This window comes from Salmo salar, chromosome 11 (assembly GCF_965601325.2).
Source record: "Salmo salar chromosome 11, fSalSal1, whole genome shotgun sequence".
In the NCBI taxonomy this organism is placed as follows: Eukaryota; Metazoa; Chordata; class Actinopteri; order Salmoniformes; family Salmonidae; genus Salmo; species Salmo salar.
The window spans coordinates 96,640,082-96,660,723 of record NC_138301.1 but is presented as its reverse complement, the minus strand read 5'-3'; the positions used below and the strand labels follow the sequence as shown (position 1 = coordinate 96,660,723).

Below are 20,642 nucleotides of genomic sequence, written 5' to 3'. Positions count from 1 at the left end.
CTATGGCAGTCAATTTAAAAAAACATTCTAACAGTACTTCTGATTGTTTTCTCAACTCACCATCACATACTTTTACTGTGGGGCTATGACAGTCAATAGCAAATTAGTTTGACATTATGTATATTATCTCACCACCACTAATGAGATGGGTGTGCTTGAAGCATGTCGTGTCGGAGGTTCTCAAAGTCTGTGGGTGTGGTTGACAGTGTGCACCTCATCTCTGCTGTCACATCCAACCTGGCTTGATATTTGGTTTCAATGCAGACAAGACAGAGCACTGAATCCAGCTTCACACAGATGTGAAGGATACCATGAGTTTTATGGTGCTTTCAAGACAACTGGGAACTCAAAAAATATGAGTTCAAATCATGACGTCAGTGATCTTCAGGTCGGAAAGTCAGAGCTCTAGAAAGAGGCCAGAGTTCCCGAGTTGGATGACCGTTCAATACAATTTTTCCCAGTCTGATCTCTTTTTTTCCCCAAGTTCCCAGCTGTCTTGAACGCAATAAAGTCGGATGTTTCCGAATTCCCAGTTATGGTATTCCGTTTGTGTCAGGAACCAAAACTCCTCCATAGTGACTCGTGAACGTGTTGTCTGCAGCATTCGGTCACATGACAGCTCAATCAGCAGTTCAATTTCACTTACTGGAATGTCAACTGGGCCAGGATCACAGTCAAACGGATTGGGAAGTAGGTCCCAAAGTGGTCTTCCAAGTGTTGGAGGTGAGCAATCATCACTCGTGTGGGACACTTACTGATGCTGTTTTCTGTTCGAAACCTGCACAGCCGAGGAAAGGGGGCATGGTTCGCTTTTGAAAGACTCTCTCTCCAATAAGAGTTCTTTCCTCTGAATTCACTGATTCGGTCACACACCTGTAGAATGTTTTTGTATTTCCCGTGCATGCTTGCGTTCAGTTCGTTCAGTTTCCCAAATATGTCTGTTACATACGCAAGGAGACATTTTCTTTACATTACAAAGAAAGTCAACTAAGTCTGTTTTTCTTTACATCCATTGATAATGACAACAGTTCCTCTCTCAATGCTCTGATCCCATATCTCCAACTAGTTTTGCGAACAGGCGTGTGCGCAGTGGATGTAGTTTAATGTAGTTTACAATCAAAGTTACCTGCTGCAGTATATCTCAGAGTTCTGTTCTCAGCTCTTTTGCCGCCACTTGCTCTCCGTGTATCATACAATGCGTCCATATGGCAGAGGGAGACACATTCATAACTAGAGTGCAGAGGCCTGCCCACCGTCCTCTATAGATGGAGCCCCAACTGTGCAAAAGCCCACCATTCAATCCCATGGAATCTGTTTTTCATCAATATAGCCACGCAGCACACTGAACATCCCTTGTGCCGTTTCATGCTCCGGAAATGTGAGACAGAACAATGTGTCCTCATGAATAGCATTCCCTCATGTATAGCGAACAAAAGTCAATGCATGTGCATCTCGGCCCTCACAGCAAACGTCCATTTGGAGAGCTTAAACTGGGGAAATTTTGAGTCGTTCAGTCTTGATTGTTAGCAATAGCATAAATTCTTCCTTTAACAGTATTATCTGACAAGGGTCACATCAATATGTGAGCCTCTGCCTCACCACACATTGTTTTCACCATATCAACTACAGCCAGTAATATCAAAGTCTCTGCAATAGCGTGTGGTTTACCCCCCTATCCACATCGACAGGGCAACAGTGGAGAAGGTGGAAAGTTTTAAGTTCCTCGGCGTACATATGATTGACAAACTGAAATGGTCCACCCAAACAGACAATGTGGTGAAGAAGGCGCAACAGCGCCTCTTCAACTTTAAGAGGCGGATAAAATTTGGCTTGGCACCTAAAACCCTCTTTTACAGATGCACAATTGAGAGCATCCTGTCGGGCTGTATCACCGCCTGGTACGGCAACTGCACCGCCCACAACAGCAGGGCTCTTCAGAGGGTAGTGCGGTTTGCACAACACATCACCGGGGGCAAACTACCTGCCCTCCAGGACACGTACAGCACCCGATGTCACAGGAAGGCCAGAAAGATAACCAAGGACAACAACCACCTGAGATATTTCCTGTTCACCCCACTATCATCCAGAAGGTGAGGTCAGTATAGGTGCATCAAAGCTGGGACCGAGAGACTGAAAACAGCTTTTATCTCAAGGCCATCAGACTGTTAAATAGCCATCACTAGCACAGAGAGGCTGCTGCCTATATATACAGACTTGAAATCATTGCCCACTATAATAAATGATATACTAGTCAGTGTCTTGCATTACTCATCTCATATGTATATACTGTATTCTTTACTATCTATTGTATCTTAGCCTATTCCGCAATGACATTGCCCATCCATATATTTATATATTTTTAATTCCATTACTTTACTTAGATTTGTGAGTATCAGGTATTTGTTGTGAAATTGTTAGATATTACTTGTTAGATATTGTTGCACTGTTGGAACTAGAAGCACAAGCATTTTGCTACACCCGCAATAGCATCTGCTAAACATGTGTATGTGACCAATACAATTTGATTTGAAGTCCAACAGTCAAGTGCAGCCCATGATCTAAATGCGCTCTCTAGTATAATTTTATATTTGAATAATTTAATTTCGATTTTGAAGGTTAACAACATTACAATGATATGGAGATACAAACACGATATTATAATATGTATATATTTTTGTATATGTATATTTTGGGGAGTGGGGGGGATTTTGGAAATTCCCTCAACCACATTTTGGGAACTTTTTCTGTACAGGCTTCCTTCTTTTCACTCTGTCATTTAGGTTAGTATTGTGGATTAACTACAATGCTGTTGATCCATCCTCAGTTTTGTCCTATTACAGCCATTAATCTCTGTAACTGTTTTAAAGTCACCATTGGCCTCATGGTGAAATCCATGAGCGGTTTCCTTCCTCTCCGGCAACTGAGTTAGGAAGGACGCTTGTATCTTTGTGCTGACTGGGTGTATTGATCCACCATCCAAAGTGTAAATAATAACTTCACCATGCTCAAAGGGATATTTAATGTCGATTTAACTTTTTTTTTTGCCATCCCCCAATAGATGCCCTTATTTGCGAGGTGAGGAAAACCTCCCTGGTCTTTGTGGTTGAATCTGTGTTTGAAATGTACTGCTCGACTGAGGAATATTACAGATAATGTGTGGGGTACAAAGATGAGGCAGTCATTCAAAAATCATGTTAAACACTATTATTGCACACAGAGTGAGTCCATGCAACTTATTATGTGACTTGTTAAGCACATTTTTACTGCTGAAAGTATTTAGGCTTGCCATAACAAAGAGGTTGAATATTTATGGACTCAAGTTATTTCAGCTTTTAAAATCTGATGAATTTCTAAATATTTCTAAAAACATAATTCCACTATGGGGTATTGTGCGTAGGCCAGTGACACAAAATCGCAATTTAATCAATTTCAAACACAACAAATTGTGGAAAAAGTAAAGTGGTGTGAATACTTTTTGAAGGCACTGTATACTGTAAGGCACTGTATACTGTACATGTGTGCACGCATTACTTTGCACACACACATCCCAGGTCTTTCACGTACATCCACACACTCTCCTGGTTCCAACCAGCTGCAAAATCCTCCTGAACCACATGCAATTCACTTAACTATCTTGGGTGGTTTCCACATGGTTTCTTCCCTCAATTTTTTCATCCTCTTCCCCCAGCCATATTTCTTGTGGGTCTAGAGCAGTAAAGATTTACTAGGGGTGCTCCAGCTCTCTCTCTGACCATGCTAGGGTTTCCTGTGGTGTGAGGACACAAGCCACGGGACTGACAGGTGTCAGGCGTGTTACACACACACGCGCACAAACGCGCACATGTACGCCTGTACATGCCCATTCACACACACATGCCTGGACATGCCCACCATCCCTTGCACACACGTGCACACACACACACACACACACACACACATCAGTGGAGGCTGGTTGGAGGAGCTATGGGAGGACGGGCTCATTGTAATGGCTGGAATGGAATAAATGGAACAGTATAAAACACATCAAACATATGGAAGGCACATGTTTGACTCCGTTCCATTTATTCCATTCCAGCCATTACTATTAGCCCATCCTTCTCTAGCTCCTCTCACCAGCCTCCACTGACACACACCAATACATATTCAACCACACATACATGTACACACACTAATGGTATTGGCATTATGCTTGCTTGCATCGACGGGATGTCTGTGGGTGGAGGTTACTTGACTGCCATAAGCTGTCACTTCTGCAGAGACAATGCGCTCACACACACACACACACACACACACACACACACACACACACACACACACACACACACACACACACACACACACACACACACACACACACACACACACACACACACACACACACACACACACAAACAAACAAACACACATGAAGCCAGCTGTTAGGAGCCTGTGATGGACTAGCATCGGCGTGTAAACAGGGGAGTGGAAATCTGCTGCTTGCTAACATGGAGCGCTTCCAATCGGGAAATCAGAGAGAGGTTTACACACAGCACGCAGACAAGCCCAGACATGCCTCTCACACACACTGTAGCCTGTGTGGAGCAATGACTTTGCAAACAGACAGACACACAGACACGTGCGCAGGCGCACACAAGCACGCACACACACACACCGTTCTAGCGCCCGTCTGATCCCGAGCCCAATGAGTCACTGGGCTCATTATTAGCCATGTGCTGTCGGACACCTGCCAAGCTGATCAGATCTCACTGGATTCTACAGACTCTAGCTCTGACCCTGAAAGACTGCAGCATTTTATAATGAGTTCACAACCACAGAATAACAATGGAATAACTTTGAAGCTTGGGGAACTGTGCCATCGTGGCATCTCTATCAACATACCAACACAGTAGGGATCATTTATTCCTTATCAGTTTATTTCTTATCAGAGGACCTAGGAGAGAGTTTTAAGACCTCCGTATCTCTATATTTAGACAAGATTGAATAGACTGATCTAGTCCTGCTGATCTAGTACTGCTCTAGTCCTAATGTACAGGTATTATTAGCTGTGAATTTAGCTTCCACTAGACTTGGTATATGATAATAATGGCAGATTTACTGAGACACAGATACACACACACAGATACACACACAGATACACACACTGAACAATGCTTACTACTGCAGCTGCCAGAACCAGCTAGCGGTCAGAGGTACACAGCTGTGCAGACTATTTATAAAGGCCAAATTCCACCTCCCTAAAATCCACTGCAAGAGCTGGGGGAGAGAGGGGGAGAAAAATACATCCTATTTCGGGAATGCTGCTGATTGAAGCATTAGCTGTCCTCAATTTCCCTGATAACAAATGGGGAAAATTACATTACAGACATGGTCCGAGAAGAGCTCTCCCCAGTTCCCACCATGCCTGTCGCTGTGAGCCCACGTTTGGGATTTCTGGGATACGGAATCTCCATTCCCTTATGAACGCAGGCTCAACTTTCACTCCCTCTGCATCCCTCAGCTCGTGTCAAGGGCTGTGACTCAAATGAATCATTTGCATCTTTGGGGCTCGACTCAGCGACCATATGATTAGCATGTTTGAGAGTTGACTCAGAAGCCAAATAAAGCAAGATACTGGCTTAGAGTGAATAGTGAGATTTGATGATGTGGGGAAGATACTATCAGCTAGAGAAAAAGGAGGGGGGGTGATTTTACAGAAGGAGGATTCATAGGAGGAAGAAGTTCAGGTGTGTTATTGACAGGGTGGGGTTACATTGACAATGTGTGTGGGGTGTGGGAGGTGGGTGGGTTGGTGGGTTGGTGGGCATGCCTTATAAGGCAGGGTGGGTGGTACACAGTAGCTACTGTATGTTCTGGGGTAGGATGGTTAGAATCCAGGCGAGTAAATGTAAATGAATGGGGAAAGTGAGTAAGGAGAAGTACACTGAGATGTGACGTTTACAGAGGTTTTAGTGATGAATGGAGGATGTGAATGAGGTGGGTAAGTTGTTTTGGCCTGTGTGAGACAGAGATGAGAGCCAGTGGGCTACAGTAGGCCCTGAGTTTGTCCAGTCAGTCAGAGAAACAGACAGACCGACATGTGTGGTAATAAATAATCCAGGATATAGTGGTCTTACCTTCTACCAGCTCTCACAATCTCATGTCAGAATTAGACATTCATCCACGTTTCTCAAACATCAAATTTTGAAGTGTTTAAAGTTAAGTTAAGGCATTAACTCTGAATTTTTAAGGTTAGGATTAAGTTCAGGCATTAAATCCAAATTCTTATGGTTAGGCATTAACTCCGAATGGTTAAGGTTTGGGACAGGCTTAAAACAAAAATACACAAAAAAATGTATATCGCTGGATTTGAACTTGCAACCTTTGGAATCAGAGGCATATGCTTACACCCATCCATCATCCCTGTCCACAATGCCCTATCAAAACCAAAATCTACTTGAAGGTAACAGCGCTCACTGTTGCCCCTATTTGCCGGTTTCCACGTCATCTTCTGAAGTCCTCAGACATGGATGGACGTTGAATACTGACTTGTATCACGGATGACCTGGCTGCTTACCTTCGGCCTCGCGGGGGCTCCAGTGTCCAGAGGGGGCGCAGGGTCGTGGGGACGAGGAGTTGGATGCATACTGCATCAGTACCCGGCCCTCTGTGCATTTATCACACACTGATCCCACTTCTCTAGGAAACCAACAGACAGGCACACCAACCAACTTAGATACAGTTTATATGGAAACACACTCACTTAGATACAGTTTATATGGAAACACACTCACTTAGATACAGTTTATATGGAAACACACTCACTTAGATACAGTTTATATGGAAACACACTCACTTAGATACAGTTTATATGGAAACACACTCACTTAGATACAGTTTATATGGAAACACACTCACTTAGATACAGTTTATATGGAAACACACTCAGATACAGTCCAATTGGATTGGCCCTCATTTAAATACAGGCCATATAGACATGCAGGTACTACTCACTTATATACAGTCAAATAGAGAGGTGTTAATTTAGATGTGATCCAAACAGACAGTCAACCCATTTATCCAAAATATCTCCAGGTCCTTTGCAGAGTGGAGGTCAATGCAAAAATATCCCCATTGTGCTGCCTGCCCCATTCGTCAAGCTAATTTCACCTGTTGTAGAAGTGGCTGGAAATAGGCGGGAACCACTCCAGGGTAATGGCGGCATGCTCTTGCTCCACCACTTGGGGTGCCATGGGCACAGGGGGTGGCTTGGACTCAGGCTGCCACGTCTGGTAGATCAGGTCCAGGTAGCAGTGCATCCGGGCAACTTGGTTGGAGGTGAAAGAGTTCGTACAGTCGTCATCTACGTGGAAGAGATCAGATCAGAAACAGTTTAATATGATGGCTTGTAGATTATGTATTAACGTAAACTAAGTGGGATTTAGAATGTATTTTCTTTTAGAGCAGGTTAAAGGTAAAAGGTTGAATTAACCAATAGGGGAAGGTTAGGGAAGCACTAAGAAGTAATGTACATTTATACATACAGTAGATAGAAAAACAGGGCCTGGTATATACATAGTCTGTAGCAATGTTATTAAGAGAAGAGATATTCTTAAAGTCTCTACAGGTCCATGACCTGAACATACATTAGAATATATCGAGTGAGTTTTTCCAATGCAATGTCCTTGCTACATTCCACACCTGCCAAGGCACACATATGTGACACTCGGGTTCGGCATACTGTATGGTTGGACATTCCTACAGATGTAGAATTTCAATTTGAGACAGTTTGCTACAGCAGGAAAATAATCCTGCAGCAACAGGAAATGTGAATGATTATGTGGATAATAGGGGTTGATACATTTCTGAAATTTCAAAGTGGAAATAACAAACTTCAGAATACTTTTAAAACCTCAAATAAACTACAAGTTGTACATTTGCTGCATTGCAGGGAAGTTCTCCTGCAACAGGGTGATCAAATTAAGATCCTACATCTGTTTGTGCTCTGTGTTTATTTCTGATTGAGGGTTATCCCTAGTTACCACAGCCACAAAGTCGCTATATCGTAAACAATCATAAAAACAAAAAGTAGGTTTTTGGTCTTCATTTAAGGTTAGGGGTTAGGCATAAGGTTAACAGTTTGGTTCAGGTTAGTGTTAGGTTCAAAATCAGATTTTAAGAAGAGAAATTGTAGAAATAGGCGAGGTTTAGCGATAATTATGACTTTGTGGCCGTGGTAACTAGTGACAACCCTGAGTTAGGGAGTGCAGCGTGTGATGGGTTTTTGGACGATCTGGACATGTTTGTATGGCGTGTGTGTGTGTGTGTGTGTGTGTGTTTGTGCATGCGTACATCGTGTGTGTGTGCCTGTTCATCTGTGTCATAAAGTGTGCACTTGTTTGTATGTGTGTTTATGAATGTGAGTGCATGAGTATGTGTGCGTGTGTGTGTGCGTGCATGTGCGTGTTTCTGTGCTTGTATGTGAGCTGTGCAATCTCACCTGCATAGCTCATGTAGTTGTTGTACGGTGTGTTTGTGAAGTGTCGACGCCCGCAGGTGTCGTTGCCAGGCTCAGGGTCTCTGCAGTGCTTGTACTTGGGAGTGGGGTTAGTGTCTTCACACAGATCTCCTGTCTCCAATGAGGGCTCAGTCTCCAGACATGCATCGTTACACGACTCAATCTCTGAGATCCCCCGGAACACGTGGTACAGCCCAAGACTGTGGCCGATCTCATGGATCATGGTGTGGTTGTGACCAAATGTGCCGTAGAAGGAGGGGTTCAGAACAATGCCACCTACAAATGGAGAGCAGACACAGACAAACACCTATTCACACTAGAAAGTACTGGAAGCTGGAGTGGGATTGAGACAATGCATTATTCATCGACCCACACAGCTTCATTATCACCTTCCTCCCTGTCAGAGCGGAGGTAGAGAGACTGCAATTACTCCCAATCAACAATGTGAGGCTGTTGAGCAGGAGGTGTGTGTGTGTGTGTGTGTGTGTGTGTGTGTGTGTGTGTGTGTGTGTGTGTGTGTGTGTGTGTGTGTGTGTGTGTGTGTGTGTGTGTGTGTGTGTGTGTGTGTGTGTGTGTGTGTGTGTGTGTGTGTGTGTGTGTGTGTGTGTGTGTGTTTACCCAAATGTGTTAAGGCTTCTTTGTCCCACGGCCAAGTGGCGACTCCAGCCAAGTCTTCATCAGACGAGTTGGCAAAGAAGACGTTCAGGTGAGTAGAGCCATCCAGATTCAGGATCTCTTTCAGCTCCTTTACATCCAGATATGCTCTGGAGACCAGAGAGATAGACAGAAAGAGAGAGATACTTAAACAATGTACTGTAGTTCCTAGGAAAGAGAGCCAGTTCATTTCACATCACAATAGTGCCTGAGAGCAAAGACTTCAGATTTACAATGGGCCCTGGAGCAAAGTTATTTCCTATTTCTGAAGAAGAATTTTAACATTTCTGACAACAATAGACCCTTAAGAAAAGAGGTAGCTAGATCATTCCTGGAGCTGAGACAGGCTTCAGATCAGATTGAAACAGAATTTAGGTAGGTAGTCTAGAGCCCACCTTGAGCAGATCTGATTAAGATGTGTTTACCGTGCTTGGCTAATACTATGCAAGAGGTGGACATGGAATATCATATGAGAACACATAATCCACCCCATGAAACTGTCAGTCCCCTTCTCTCTGCCCATGTCAAAAGCCCTTATTCAATTACCAAGATCTTGGTCTTGGCAAATCCTATTGAGAAGATCAGTGAAGTCTTAAAGGAGAGAGTAATATGTTGCAAATGTGAGTTTTTTCAGTCCATAGTTGTCCGCTGTTTTTGTGAAGACAAGGGCAACTGGAGGTGAAGTAAAAAACATCGCTCTCTGATTTATCATCACGAATCAGATTGACAAACATGCAGTAGAACAAGTTGCATTTCACGTTTTGACCCTTATTTCACCCATGTTTGAGTTTCTTGTTTGTAAGAATCACAAAATATACACCTTCTATAATGTCTGGTTCTAAACCATGGCGTTATAGGCGACCAGCCAAAGAGAAAAACATTTATATCTACAGGGGGAGACGACGGCAGAAAATTGACCTGCTATATTTTATGTAATTACATGAACGATTAATTTGAGAGAGCCCTAGCAGCTTCACATGGCTAGTAAAGCAAGTCTGGAACCAACAGGACCCTGAACAGCTTCTACCCCCAAGCCACAAGACTGCTAAATAGTTAGTTAAACAGTTAACCAATAGCTACCCGGACTATCTGTATTGACCGTTTTTGTACTAACTCTTTTGACTCATCACATTCACTGCTGTTACTGTTTATTATCTATCCTGTTGCCTAGTCACTTTATCTCTACCTATATGTACATATCTACCTCAATTATCTCGTACCCCTGCACATCAACTCTGTACTGGTATCCCATGTATATAGGCAAGTTATCATTACTCATTGTGTATTTATTCCTTGTGCAATTATTTTTCTATTATTTCCCAAAAATTCTCTCCGCATAGTTGGGAAGGACCCAGAAGTAAGCATTTTACACCTGTTGTTTACGAAGCATGTGACAAATTCACAAAGCGAAGAAGAGGAAGGGAGGTCTCAGAATCAGGGAGAGAATCCATGAGTTGGGAAGGAGGGCAACAGAGCACGAGGGTGAAGCAGGCAGCCATAAACGTGAACAACAAACATGACAAATGAGGACATCGTAAAAGGAAGAAGAAGAAAAAAAAGTGCCCGTAAAAAGTTGCAGTAAAAACCATTGGTGTCAGGCCGGCCAAGGTACAGTACAGTATGTCATCCTCCTTAGTGGATAAAAATATAGCCTGAACTACCATCCATAGCACTGGAGGAGTGGAGGACACTGGAGTGTCATAAAGTATAATTGGAGTGACTGATCGTGGCAGATGACATGTTAGGATATGGTTTGTCAAGCGTCGGGACAGAATAATGAAGGCTTTATAGGAGGTTGGGCCAAACCAAGAGGTGCAGATAGGGGAAGTACATGTCGTTATGGCACACCACAGCTGTTAGAGTGTGGTACAGGAGGACAAGCTGTACCCTTCTGCTCCCTTTGACGTCAATGGACATCTTTTACAAAAGATCTGTAGCTACATCTGATTGAGGGTTTCACATATCAATAACTGTACTGTCTACCAGCAATATAAAAAAAAACGAGTTCTTCAGGGGCTGGTCAAGTATGTCAGTATTGTTAATTGAATTACTGTACGCACTTAAACTGTTTCACAACCCCCTGCTGCTGATGATCTGGCTCTTCCAGGACCAGCAGGTGAGGAAGGATAAGGATGCTGTGTTAGTTTAGTTCCTGTCACAGGGGCTGGGCCAGGTATGTTTGGAATAAAGGAGCGGCATAGTGGAAAAGTCCTCCATGGCCTATGGGAGAGCAGAGGCGCGCACAGGGCCCAGACCTACAGAGAGCACATGATATAATGTCCCTCTCCCTAATAATTTCAGGAATTTCATTATTTCCTCTGAAAATATTTGTCCGGCTTTTTGGCCGCCGTGCATGAGGGGGGAAAAGGATCAGGGGGGTTTAATGGGGAGATGAGTAAGTCAGCGACAGATAAAAGCAGTACTACTGTAGATCAGAACCCATCTGATCTGAGTTCAATTAGGTTTAATGCACTGGCTTCGTTACAACAACACAACACACATCAGATGTGGACTGGATGGACGGATGCAGGCTGTGGCCTTGGCTGGCGCACAAACAGCAGGGTTTAGCATGACTGCATAAAAACAGGCCAGGCTGCATGTGTGTCTGTCAGGTTGCATGGATTTGCACTCTTCTGTGTGTATACATATGTGATTAGATTTGTAGGAAAGTAATTGACTGCTTGATGTAGTGGGAGGCTGTTGAGAAAGGGGAGAGAGCAGTGGCTGTCTGACATCACTTTAGCCAGTGTCGTCCCTGGGAGTGAGTATGCCAGTCTTGGACCAGTCATGCGATCGACTTTGTCTCTCTCCCTCTCTAACACGCTCTCTCACTTCCCTGTCTCTCCCCCTCTCTCTTCTGCGTTCTCCCTCCTTCCGGTTCTTCCTCTTTCCATCCGCCTTCCCTGTCTCCATTCCCTGGACTCAAGTCCCTTCTCTAAGGATGTCCTGTCTCTGGTATAACCCAAATTAGGACCTGAGGGTCAGTCTCACCCCCCTCAGCGCTCCTCTCCCCTCATCGCTTACCCTTAACCCTTACCCTTCATCCTCTATCCCTCGCCTCTAGCCCCTCGTCTTGCACTTTCATAAGAGACGAGCCACACAAGAGAGATAGAATTTTCCATTCATTTGAACACTCCACTTTGCATGCATGCCCTGGGAAGAGAATCTAGATTTTAGAAAGAGATGTTGCGAGAAGACCCTCAGAGAGAAGAGGCGAGAGGAGAAAAGAAGGAAAATGTAACTTCACTAAATTCAGACGTCAGCAGGCATCTGTTCCGAGGCAGTCCGGGGTGTGATGAGCGCTCAAACTGCTGTGTTAATGCTTGTATATCTGATACATATTAAATGGAGGATTATGACTTCATCCATTTACACCCATATATAATTCATATAAGCCCATAAATGTGCCTCGTATACATATGTCTGGGGCTGCTGAGTGTGAAACGCTGTGGTGAGTTGGCAGTGTTACAGCCAAGAAATCCTCAGCTCTCCTGTCATCGGCTCGGTCAACACCACAGATCCTAAAGCCATCATTCATCCCTGCCTTTATTACCACACTCATGCTCTTTTTCTCCATCAATATATATATATATATTTTTCACCTTCCAAAGAAGACACAACATACATAAGACCAAGTGTTGACACTCGGATTTCAAAGGTTGGACACCCGAGCTAGACAACTGGGATTTCCACAGTTACAGAGTTACAGTACAGTACTGAGTATATAGGGCCTGAGCCTAGAAACACATTATATAATTTCCAGTGCTTGTAGTTCTTCTGTTTATAACCAACACTCTTAATAGTGTTGGTGGTGTGTCCATACCAACCAATCATGACCATAAACTTGGGTTTCAGAGGTGGTGGGACAGCCTTCAAAATGTGTTGTCATTGTCGGGTAAATTTCAACATGACAGTTTTCCATGTGACTGCCACTGTACGACATTTCTGTACCATCTCAACCATGTAAATTATAATCAACTCCTGATTGGGAGTTTTTCCAAATCAAATCAACTATGGTGGTGATAGCAATAACAGTACTTCAACTGTCTTTCCTAACTCTTCAGTTGAGGTAGATGGAAAAGGCCAATCTTAAACTTTTACTCAACACCTCTCCGCCCCACACCCTGACCCCAATGACCCTATTGACATCCATCACCCCCCTCTGTGGCCCACCCTCCCTACCTCACCCCACCTCAGCATCCCACCCAGTACCGGCTGATGACATGTGGGGACGAACACAGGTGAACTCAGTCTGGGCCGGGGTCAACCAACCAACAGGTGCATTTACAAAGGTGTTACGGCTTTCAAGGGAGAGTGCTAACAGCTAGTTTTATGCCCTGGGGTGAATGGTGAAACCATTAACATGGGCCTGGTTTATGAGCTGCAGGGCTTAGAAGACAGATTGTAAAGCACCCAACTCAATGGTCCTGGGAGAATACACTCATTGAGAAAGACAGGAGGGAGTGGGCTGGGCTGGGGTGAGAGAGTGTGTGTGTGAGTGTGTGTGTGTGTGTGTGTGTGTGTGTGTGTGTGTGTGTGTGTGTGTGTGTGTGTGTGTGTGTGTGTGTGTGTGTGTGTGTGTGTGTGTGTGTGTGTGTGTGTGTAACCATTAACCTGCCACTGTGCCAGGGAGAGAGACAGTGACATGCAGAGAGAGGCCAAGCGGGAACAAATTGTTCTTCATCCCTGACGAAGCTGGGCCAGAGGCATGACGGCTTCCTTTCTCACCCTGTGTAGATCCTGTGCAACAGGTATGTCAGTAAATCTAGATAGAACCATTTACGTGGAAGGAAAGAAATGTCTATAGGATGTAGCATATTGAGATTGTGTGCTGTACATTTTTTTAATTAAACTGAGTTGAGATCGAATGTCTCTTTTTAGTGTTTCAAACACAAACATCCGCTTATTTCTCGAAGAGAGCTGTCAGTGTCCAGACCATGTTGTCCTCTTACTCTCCGCAAAGGATACTTTCTGTTGTTTTACCTCAGAAATTCACATACCGTTAAGCACAGTACCAGACATAAGTAAGAATGTCATCCCATGAAAAATATTGGCATAACCGTAAAACAGCATAACAACAAAGGCCTGTGAAAACAATGAAAAATATTTCCTTCGGCGAGAGGGGAGTGTTAAGTATTATCGCTGGTATTTCCAGAGGAACCTCTGTCTGTGGACTGCAGAGAAGAGTAGCTAGCACAAGCGGCCTACCACAGTCCCCTGCTAGCCAGATTCCTAAACACACTAAGTGGTAACAGGCATGAGGGCTACAAAAATAAACGCAGGACCTCACAGCCATTGTTCCCTTGCGTATGTGGCGCGCTGTTCATCCAGAATTCCACAATTAAAGAGGAATGTTGAATAATGTTTGTAGTGTGGCCCTCCACATACCACAATCAAACCAAAATAAGCAAGCACTTGGGGAGCTTCTCTTTATCAACTTAAGAATTCTCTCTCTCTCTCTCTTACTTAATTTCTCTCAATCTCTCTTATCCCCCCTTTCAACAGCCCATCTTTCATACGTCTGCTGGGATATTTGAATGGTAGGGACTGTAAGCGTGTGCCAATAGCTGATTTCTAAGAGAAGCCGTCTTGGCTGATTGTTGATGAATGACTTTGTAATGATGACTGAAACGGAGGGGAGAGAAGAGATGGCAAACCCACCTGCTTTTGCTTTCTGATGTCACCTCACACAAAGTTGTTTAGCAGCCGTTTTAAATACAGAGAGAGTGCCAGCGAGACAGTGCTTCCAGGCCTGAGCAATGAGAATGATAGAAAACAGCCTAGTGCCTTGATTCTGGCTACATCAGAAAGACACAAATAATCCTCACAATAACCCTATTTGGAGCTTTTTTCAACCCCCCTCTCTTTAGCATGACGGTGTCCAAAATCATTTATGAGCATCTGACATTGGTCGATTTTTTTTCCAGGCAGCAAGAGAACTTCAAGACCACAAGGACCCCCTACAACTGCCACAAAATGTCTCTGGCCTCTGTGCTTGAGTGTCACGCCTGCCAAGAAAAATCCAATCCTTTACTACTGGAGCCCCTCAAGGTCCATGACAAAAAGCAGTTCCAGAGAGAACCAGAGACTGTTTTTCTCAATGCTGCTCAATCATCCTCTGTGGTACAGAGTAGGAATCCTGCAGATACTGGCAGGTACTAGATCAGTGGAGGCCTCTGCATCTCCTCCCAGTAACCCTATCAAACTGTTCATCGCCACAAGCCTGCAGTAATCAAACTTCAAAATGATTTTCTGAGGTAAAAAAAAAATCCTATGATTTTTCTGTAACATTCTTGCAGAGGCTTAAAGAGAAGAGCAGTAACGGTGCAGAGAAGTGTTTCCCCCCTTCCAAGGGAGATGTACTTCCCCTGCAAAAATGTCTCTTGGGTGTTTCCTGGATAGAGTAGTACTACGTTGCAATGAGTCCCTAGTGCTGCTAGCAAAGTGATGCTGGTCATTCTCCTCTGACCTCTAATTACCCCTTCTGGTCTTTCTAGAGTGTAATTGTTTCCAATCTCACTTGTTTCCAATCAATCTAGCTTAATTAGGGCAGCAGAGGATAGACGGAGAGGAGCGAGAGAGAGAGAAAAGAAGTTGAAAAATGAAGAGAGAAAAAAATCCATCTGGGCACTCCCAGGGTCACTACAGTGTGTTTCGTTGGTTTGGCCCCCCAAGTGTAGGATGCAGATTGAGTCTGTCTTAAAGCCAGATTGGACTAGCGTCCCCAGAGGACACCCTGCTGGGCCACACATACCGCCGGGGGTAGAGTTACACTCTGCTCACAGAGGGCCAGCCAGGAGACAGTGGAACTGACAGACTGTGTATCAAAACCTCACATCAGTGTCCTGACTGACTGTGTAATGAGAAGATGTGTGCAGTTATGTGAGTCACTCCAGACAGTGTGTATGTATGACAACATCAAGGACAATGGATCATAGCAGTGAAAAATAACAGCGTTGGTGAGGGTAGCATGCACAGAACGCCATGTCAGGTACATATATATAGTACTTGATAGTACTTATGATTGAACAATTTTCAGACACAAAATTGTTGACTAGACCCTGAAAAACGGGCAAATCCTAACTTGAAGATCAAATGTACAGTACATACAAATCTCCTTTTGACATCATTTCATGGTTTGTGAGAAACCTTGACTCCAACTTTGGAGCCAGGCTATATCTTTGTTTAGGACTCATCAAGCAGCGACAAAGACAAAGACAAAGACAGAGAGCTGACCTGTGTGGAGAGGAGCGGTTGAAGCAGGTCTTGGTCACATCCGTCACATTGGGGTTACAGCAGTCTCCGTTGTCGTAGAAGAAGTTGTCCCAATTACACTCGGGGTCGCACACCCCGTTGCCCTGTTTGGACTGAGGGCAGTGGCTGCGGTGCCTGATACAGTCGCCTGCGTCTAAACCCGTCAGCGTGTGGTTGCACTCTGGGTCGCACGCCTCGTCTCCCACTTTGCTGATGTCACAGTTGGCCAGGACCAGACGGTGGCGCAGCGAGGAGTTGGTGACGTTGTGGACGCTCAGCTCCCAGGTGATGTTGTAGACGGCAAAGGCGTTGTTGAGTTGCTGGTGCTGCAGGTGGATCTGACGAGGCGTGACAGTGGGCTGGCGCCGAGCGTCGTCCCACACGTTGACCACGCGGTAACGCACCGTCTTGGACTTCCGGAAGGTCCAGGTGCGGTTGTAGTTGGTCACCACTTCCACGTTGTCGCAGACAGTTTGACCACAGGGCGGGGGTTCCAGTGTGGTGTCCAGGGACCCTCCAGTTCCACCTTCTCCTACCCCTACTCCAGCCTGACCCACCCTGCTGCTACCCTCCTCTGGCTGGGGGAAGCTCCCATCCTTTACCGTCAGCCACTTCCGGGCAGGGTGTTCAAAGGTCTCCCTGATCACCAGCTGAGGTGCATCTTGAGGATTTTCATGACCCTGCATGTCCCTGATTATCTGCCTCTGTCCCCGGGCCTCCCTCCACAGACTTACCCTCTCCACAGTCCCCCGGTAGTTATGGTTCAGAGCGTTCCCGCCCACCATCAGCACCTTGCACTTCTTGGTCAGATGGCTGAAGACATTGCCCGACTGTTCACGGCTGACGCCCACCTGGGCGCCGTTGACGTAGAGCTTCATGTAGAGGCCGTCGTAGGTGACTGCCAGGTGGGCCCAGGTGTTGGGCAGGTAGCGGGCGTTGGAGTGGACGGAGGTGACCTTGTGGGCACGGTCCGTCTTTAGGGAGAAGAAGAAGCGTGGGTCACGGTTGCCCTGCTCGCTGACTGCCCGGATGCCCAGCAGCCAACCCCGGTCGCTGGAGGCGTAGAAACATTTATCGTACAGACCTGGGAGAGAGCAGAGAGAGCGGGACAGTCAGTTAACATCAGATAGAGAGACAGAGAGATATGGTAAGACAAATAGAGAGACAGAGGAGAGAAAAAGAGACAAAGAAGCTTTGACTTTCAGAAAGGTCCTTACTACATCACCTTAAATTAATTTAAAGAGAACAACACTCAATCAAGATAGAAAGAGAGCGAGAAAGAGTGAGGGTGTTAGATAACTCACTGATCACCTCTAGTACAGCAGAGAGAGAGCAGAGCTCAACACTACAGCAGTCAGTGGTGGAGTGGTGAGTAAAAGTAAAGATACCTTAATAGAAAATGACTCAAGCAAAAGTGAAAGTCACCCAGAAAAATACTACTAGAGTAAAAAGCTAAAAGTATCTGTTTTTAAATATACTTCAGTGTAGTGGTGGAAAAAGTACTCAGTTGTCATACTTGAGTAAAAGCACAACGTAAAAGTAAATGCCATACGTCAAATTTCTTATATTAAGCAAACCAGAAGGCACGATTTTCTTGTTTTTATTTTATTTACAGACAGACAGGGGCAAACTCGTACGCTCAGACATAATTTACAAACTCAGTATTTGTGTTAAGTGAGTCCGCAGGTTAGAGTCAGTAGGGATGACAACTTGTTATATTGATAGTTGTGTGAATTGGACCATATTGCAGTCCTGCCTGAACATTTGAAATGTAATGAGAGGAGGGAAAATGTATGGGAGTAAAAAGTACATATTTTATAAGGAATGCAGTGGAGTAAAAATAAAAGTTGTAAAATATTGAAATAGTAAAGTATAGATGTCACGTCCTGACCAGTAAAGGGGTTATTTGTCATTGTAGTTTGGTCAGGGTGTGGCAGGGGGTGTTTGTTTTGTGTGTTTCGGTGTTTTTTGGTTTGGGTTCTATGTTTTCTATTTCTATGTTTAAATCTAGTTTTCTATTTCTATGTTGGGGTTTTGGTAGGACCTCCAATTAGAGGCAGCTGGTTGTCATTGCCTCTAATTGGAGGCCATATTTAGTTGGGGTTTGTTTCTCTTGTGTTTTGTGGGTGGTTATTTTCCTGTATAGCCTGTGTTGCCTTACGGAACTGTTTTCGTCGTTTGTTTATTTCGTTTAAGTGTTCACGTTACTTCTAATAAAGAAGGCGAGCACTTTACCTGCTGCTCCTTGGTCCTATCCTTACGACGCCCATGACAGAACCACCCACCAAACAAAGACCAAGCAGCAGGGATTGGAGCACCGAGGAGAAGGATGGACGTGGGAGGCAGAACGACCTTTCTGGGAGAGGAAATTAAGGGAGCTACATGAGGCCGAGAGGCATCCCCCCCCAAAAAAATTGGGGGGGCACACGGGGAGTTCGGCAAAGTCAGGATGGAGACCTGAGCCAACTCCCCGTGCTTATTATGGGGAGCGATGGATCAAGCAAGCACCTTGTTATGCGGAGATACGCACTGTGTCGCCCATATGCACGCACAGTCCGGTGCGGTCAATAAGGGCTCCGCAGAGTTGCCGGGCGAGAGTTGGCCGGCAGCCAGGGAGAAGTGTGCCGGCGCAGCGCATCTGGATGCACCAGTGCATCTCCTCGGTCCAGTTTACCCTGTTCCTGCTCCCCGCACTATCCCTGAGGTGCATGTTACTAGTCTGGTGCCTCCAAAGCCAGCCCCACGCACCAGGCCTCCAGTGCGCCTGCCCAGTCCAGTACGTCCTGTTCCTGCTCCCTGCACTCGCCCTCCAGTGCGCCTCCATAACCCGGTACAGCCAGTGCCTGCTGTGAGCACTCGGCCATTAGTACGTCCTGTTCCTGCTCCCTGCACTCACCCTCCAGTGCGCCTCCATAACCCGGTACAGCCAGTGCCTGCTGTGAGCACTCGTTCTCCAGCAACCCTCCTCAGCCCTGAGCCTCCAGCGATGCTCCTCAGCCCTGAGCCTCCAGCGACGCTCCTCAGCCCTGAGCCTCCAGCGACGCTCCTCAGCCCTGAGCCTCCAGCGACGCTCCCCAGCGACGCTCCCCAGCCCGGAGCCTCCAGCGACGCTCCCCAGCCCAGAGCCTCCAGCGACGCTCCCCAGCCCAGAGCCTCCAGCGACGCTCCCCAGCCCGGAGCCTCCAGAGACGCTCCCCAGCCCGGAGCCTCCAGAGACGCTCCCCAGCCCGGAGCCTCCAGCGACGCTCCTCAGCTCGGAGTCTCCAGCGACGCTCCTCAGCCTAGAGTCTTCTGAACGGGAGCTACGCCCAGAGCCAGAGCCACCTGCGTAGTGGGAGGATTGGGAGGGGGGGGGGGGGGGGGGGGTGTAGCACAGGGACCGTTGTTGATGGTGGCCACCCTCCCTTTAAGTTTGGGTTTGTTTTTGTGGGGTTTTTGTTTTTGAGGTGCATTCGGGGTCTGCACCTTTGGGGGGTGGGTACTGTCACGTCCTGACCAGTAAAGGGGTTATTTGTCATTGTAGTTTGGTCAGGGCATGGCAGGGGGTGTTTGTTTTGTGTGTTTCGGTGTTTTTGGTTTAGGTTCAAGGTTTTCTATTTCTATGTTTAAATCTAGTTTTCTATTTCTATGTTGGGGTTTTGGTAGGACCTCCAATTAGAGGCAGCTGGTTGTCATTGCCTCTAATTGGAGGCCATATTTAGTTGGGGTTTGTTTTTCTTGTGTTTTGTGGGTGGTTATTTTCCTGTATAGCCTGTGTTGCCTTACGGAACTGTTTTCGTCGTTTGTTTATTTTGTTTAAGTGTTCACGTTACTTCTAATAAAGAAGATGAGCACTTTACCTGCTGCGCCTTGGTCCTATCCTTACGACACCCATGACAACAGATACCCCAAAAAATTACTTAAGTATTACTTCAAAGTGTTTTTCGTTAGTTACTTTACACCACTATCATTTGTATTCTTAGTTATTAACATTTCAAGTTGTCTCTGGGGCCTCACGGCCCTAGAGCTAGTTTTTCAGGCTGTCTCCTGAACAACATCAACCTAGGAGGTCTGCTTCGAGTCACCCATAGCCAATTCTTAATGTGAATTTTGAACTGTAAAATGCATACGCTGGACTGTCTTATAATTCATCCAACAAAATGTCAAATGCATCTGTGTGTCATGTAATCACATTCTCTCATTCTTCAGATGTAGGCCAGACATTAACAATATGGTACAGATTATGTAGTAGATGTACTGA

The 20,642-nt window shown here is 45.5% G+C and overlaps 1 protein-coding gene across 3 annotated transcripts in view; it reads right to left on the bottom strand.

Moving 5' to 3' along the window:
- The window catches only part of LOC106563270 (pappalysin-1), a 126,945-nt gene that overhangs the window by 96,612 nt on the left and 9,691 nt on the right, over positions 1–20,642 (bottom strand). For all 3 annotated transcript variants that reach the window (XM_014128709.3, XM_014128710.3, XM_014128712.3), the window contains exons 2-6: positions 16,385–17,486; positions 9,113–9,258; positions 8,477–8,770; positions 7,147–7,339; positions 6,554–6,675 (exon numbers count right to left, since the gene is read on the bottom strand). In XM_014128709.3, the coding sequence (XP_013984184.2) occupies positions 6,554–6,675; positions 7,147–7,339; positions 8,477–8,770; positions 9,113–9,258; positions 16,385–17,486 (1,857 nt within the window). The remainder of the gene's footprint in view (positions 1–6,553; positions 6,676–7,146; positions 7,340–8,476; positions 8,771–9,112; positions 9,259–16,384; positions 17,487–20,642) is intronic.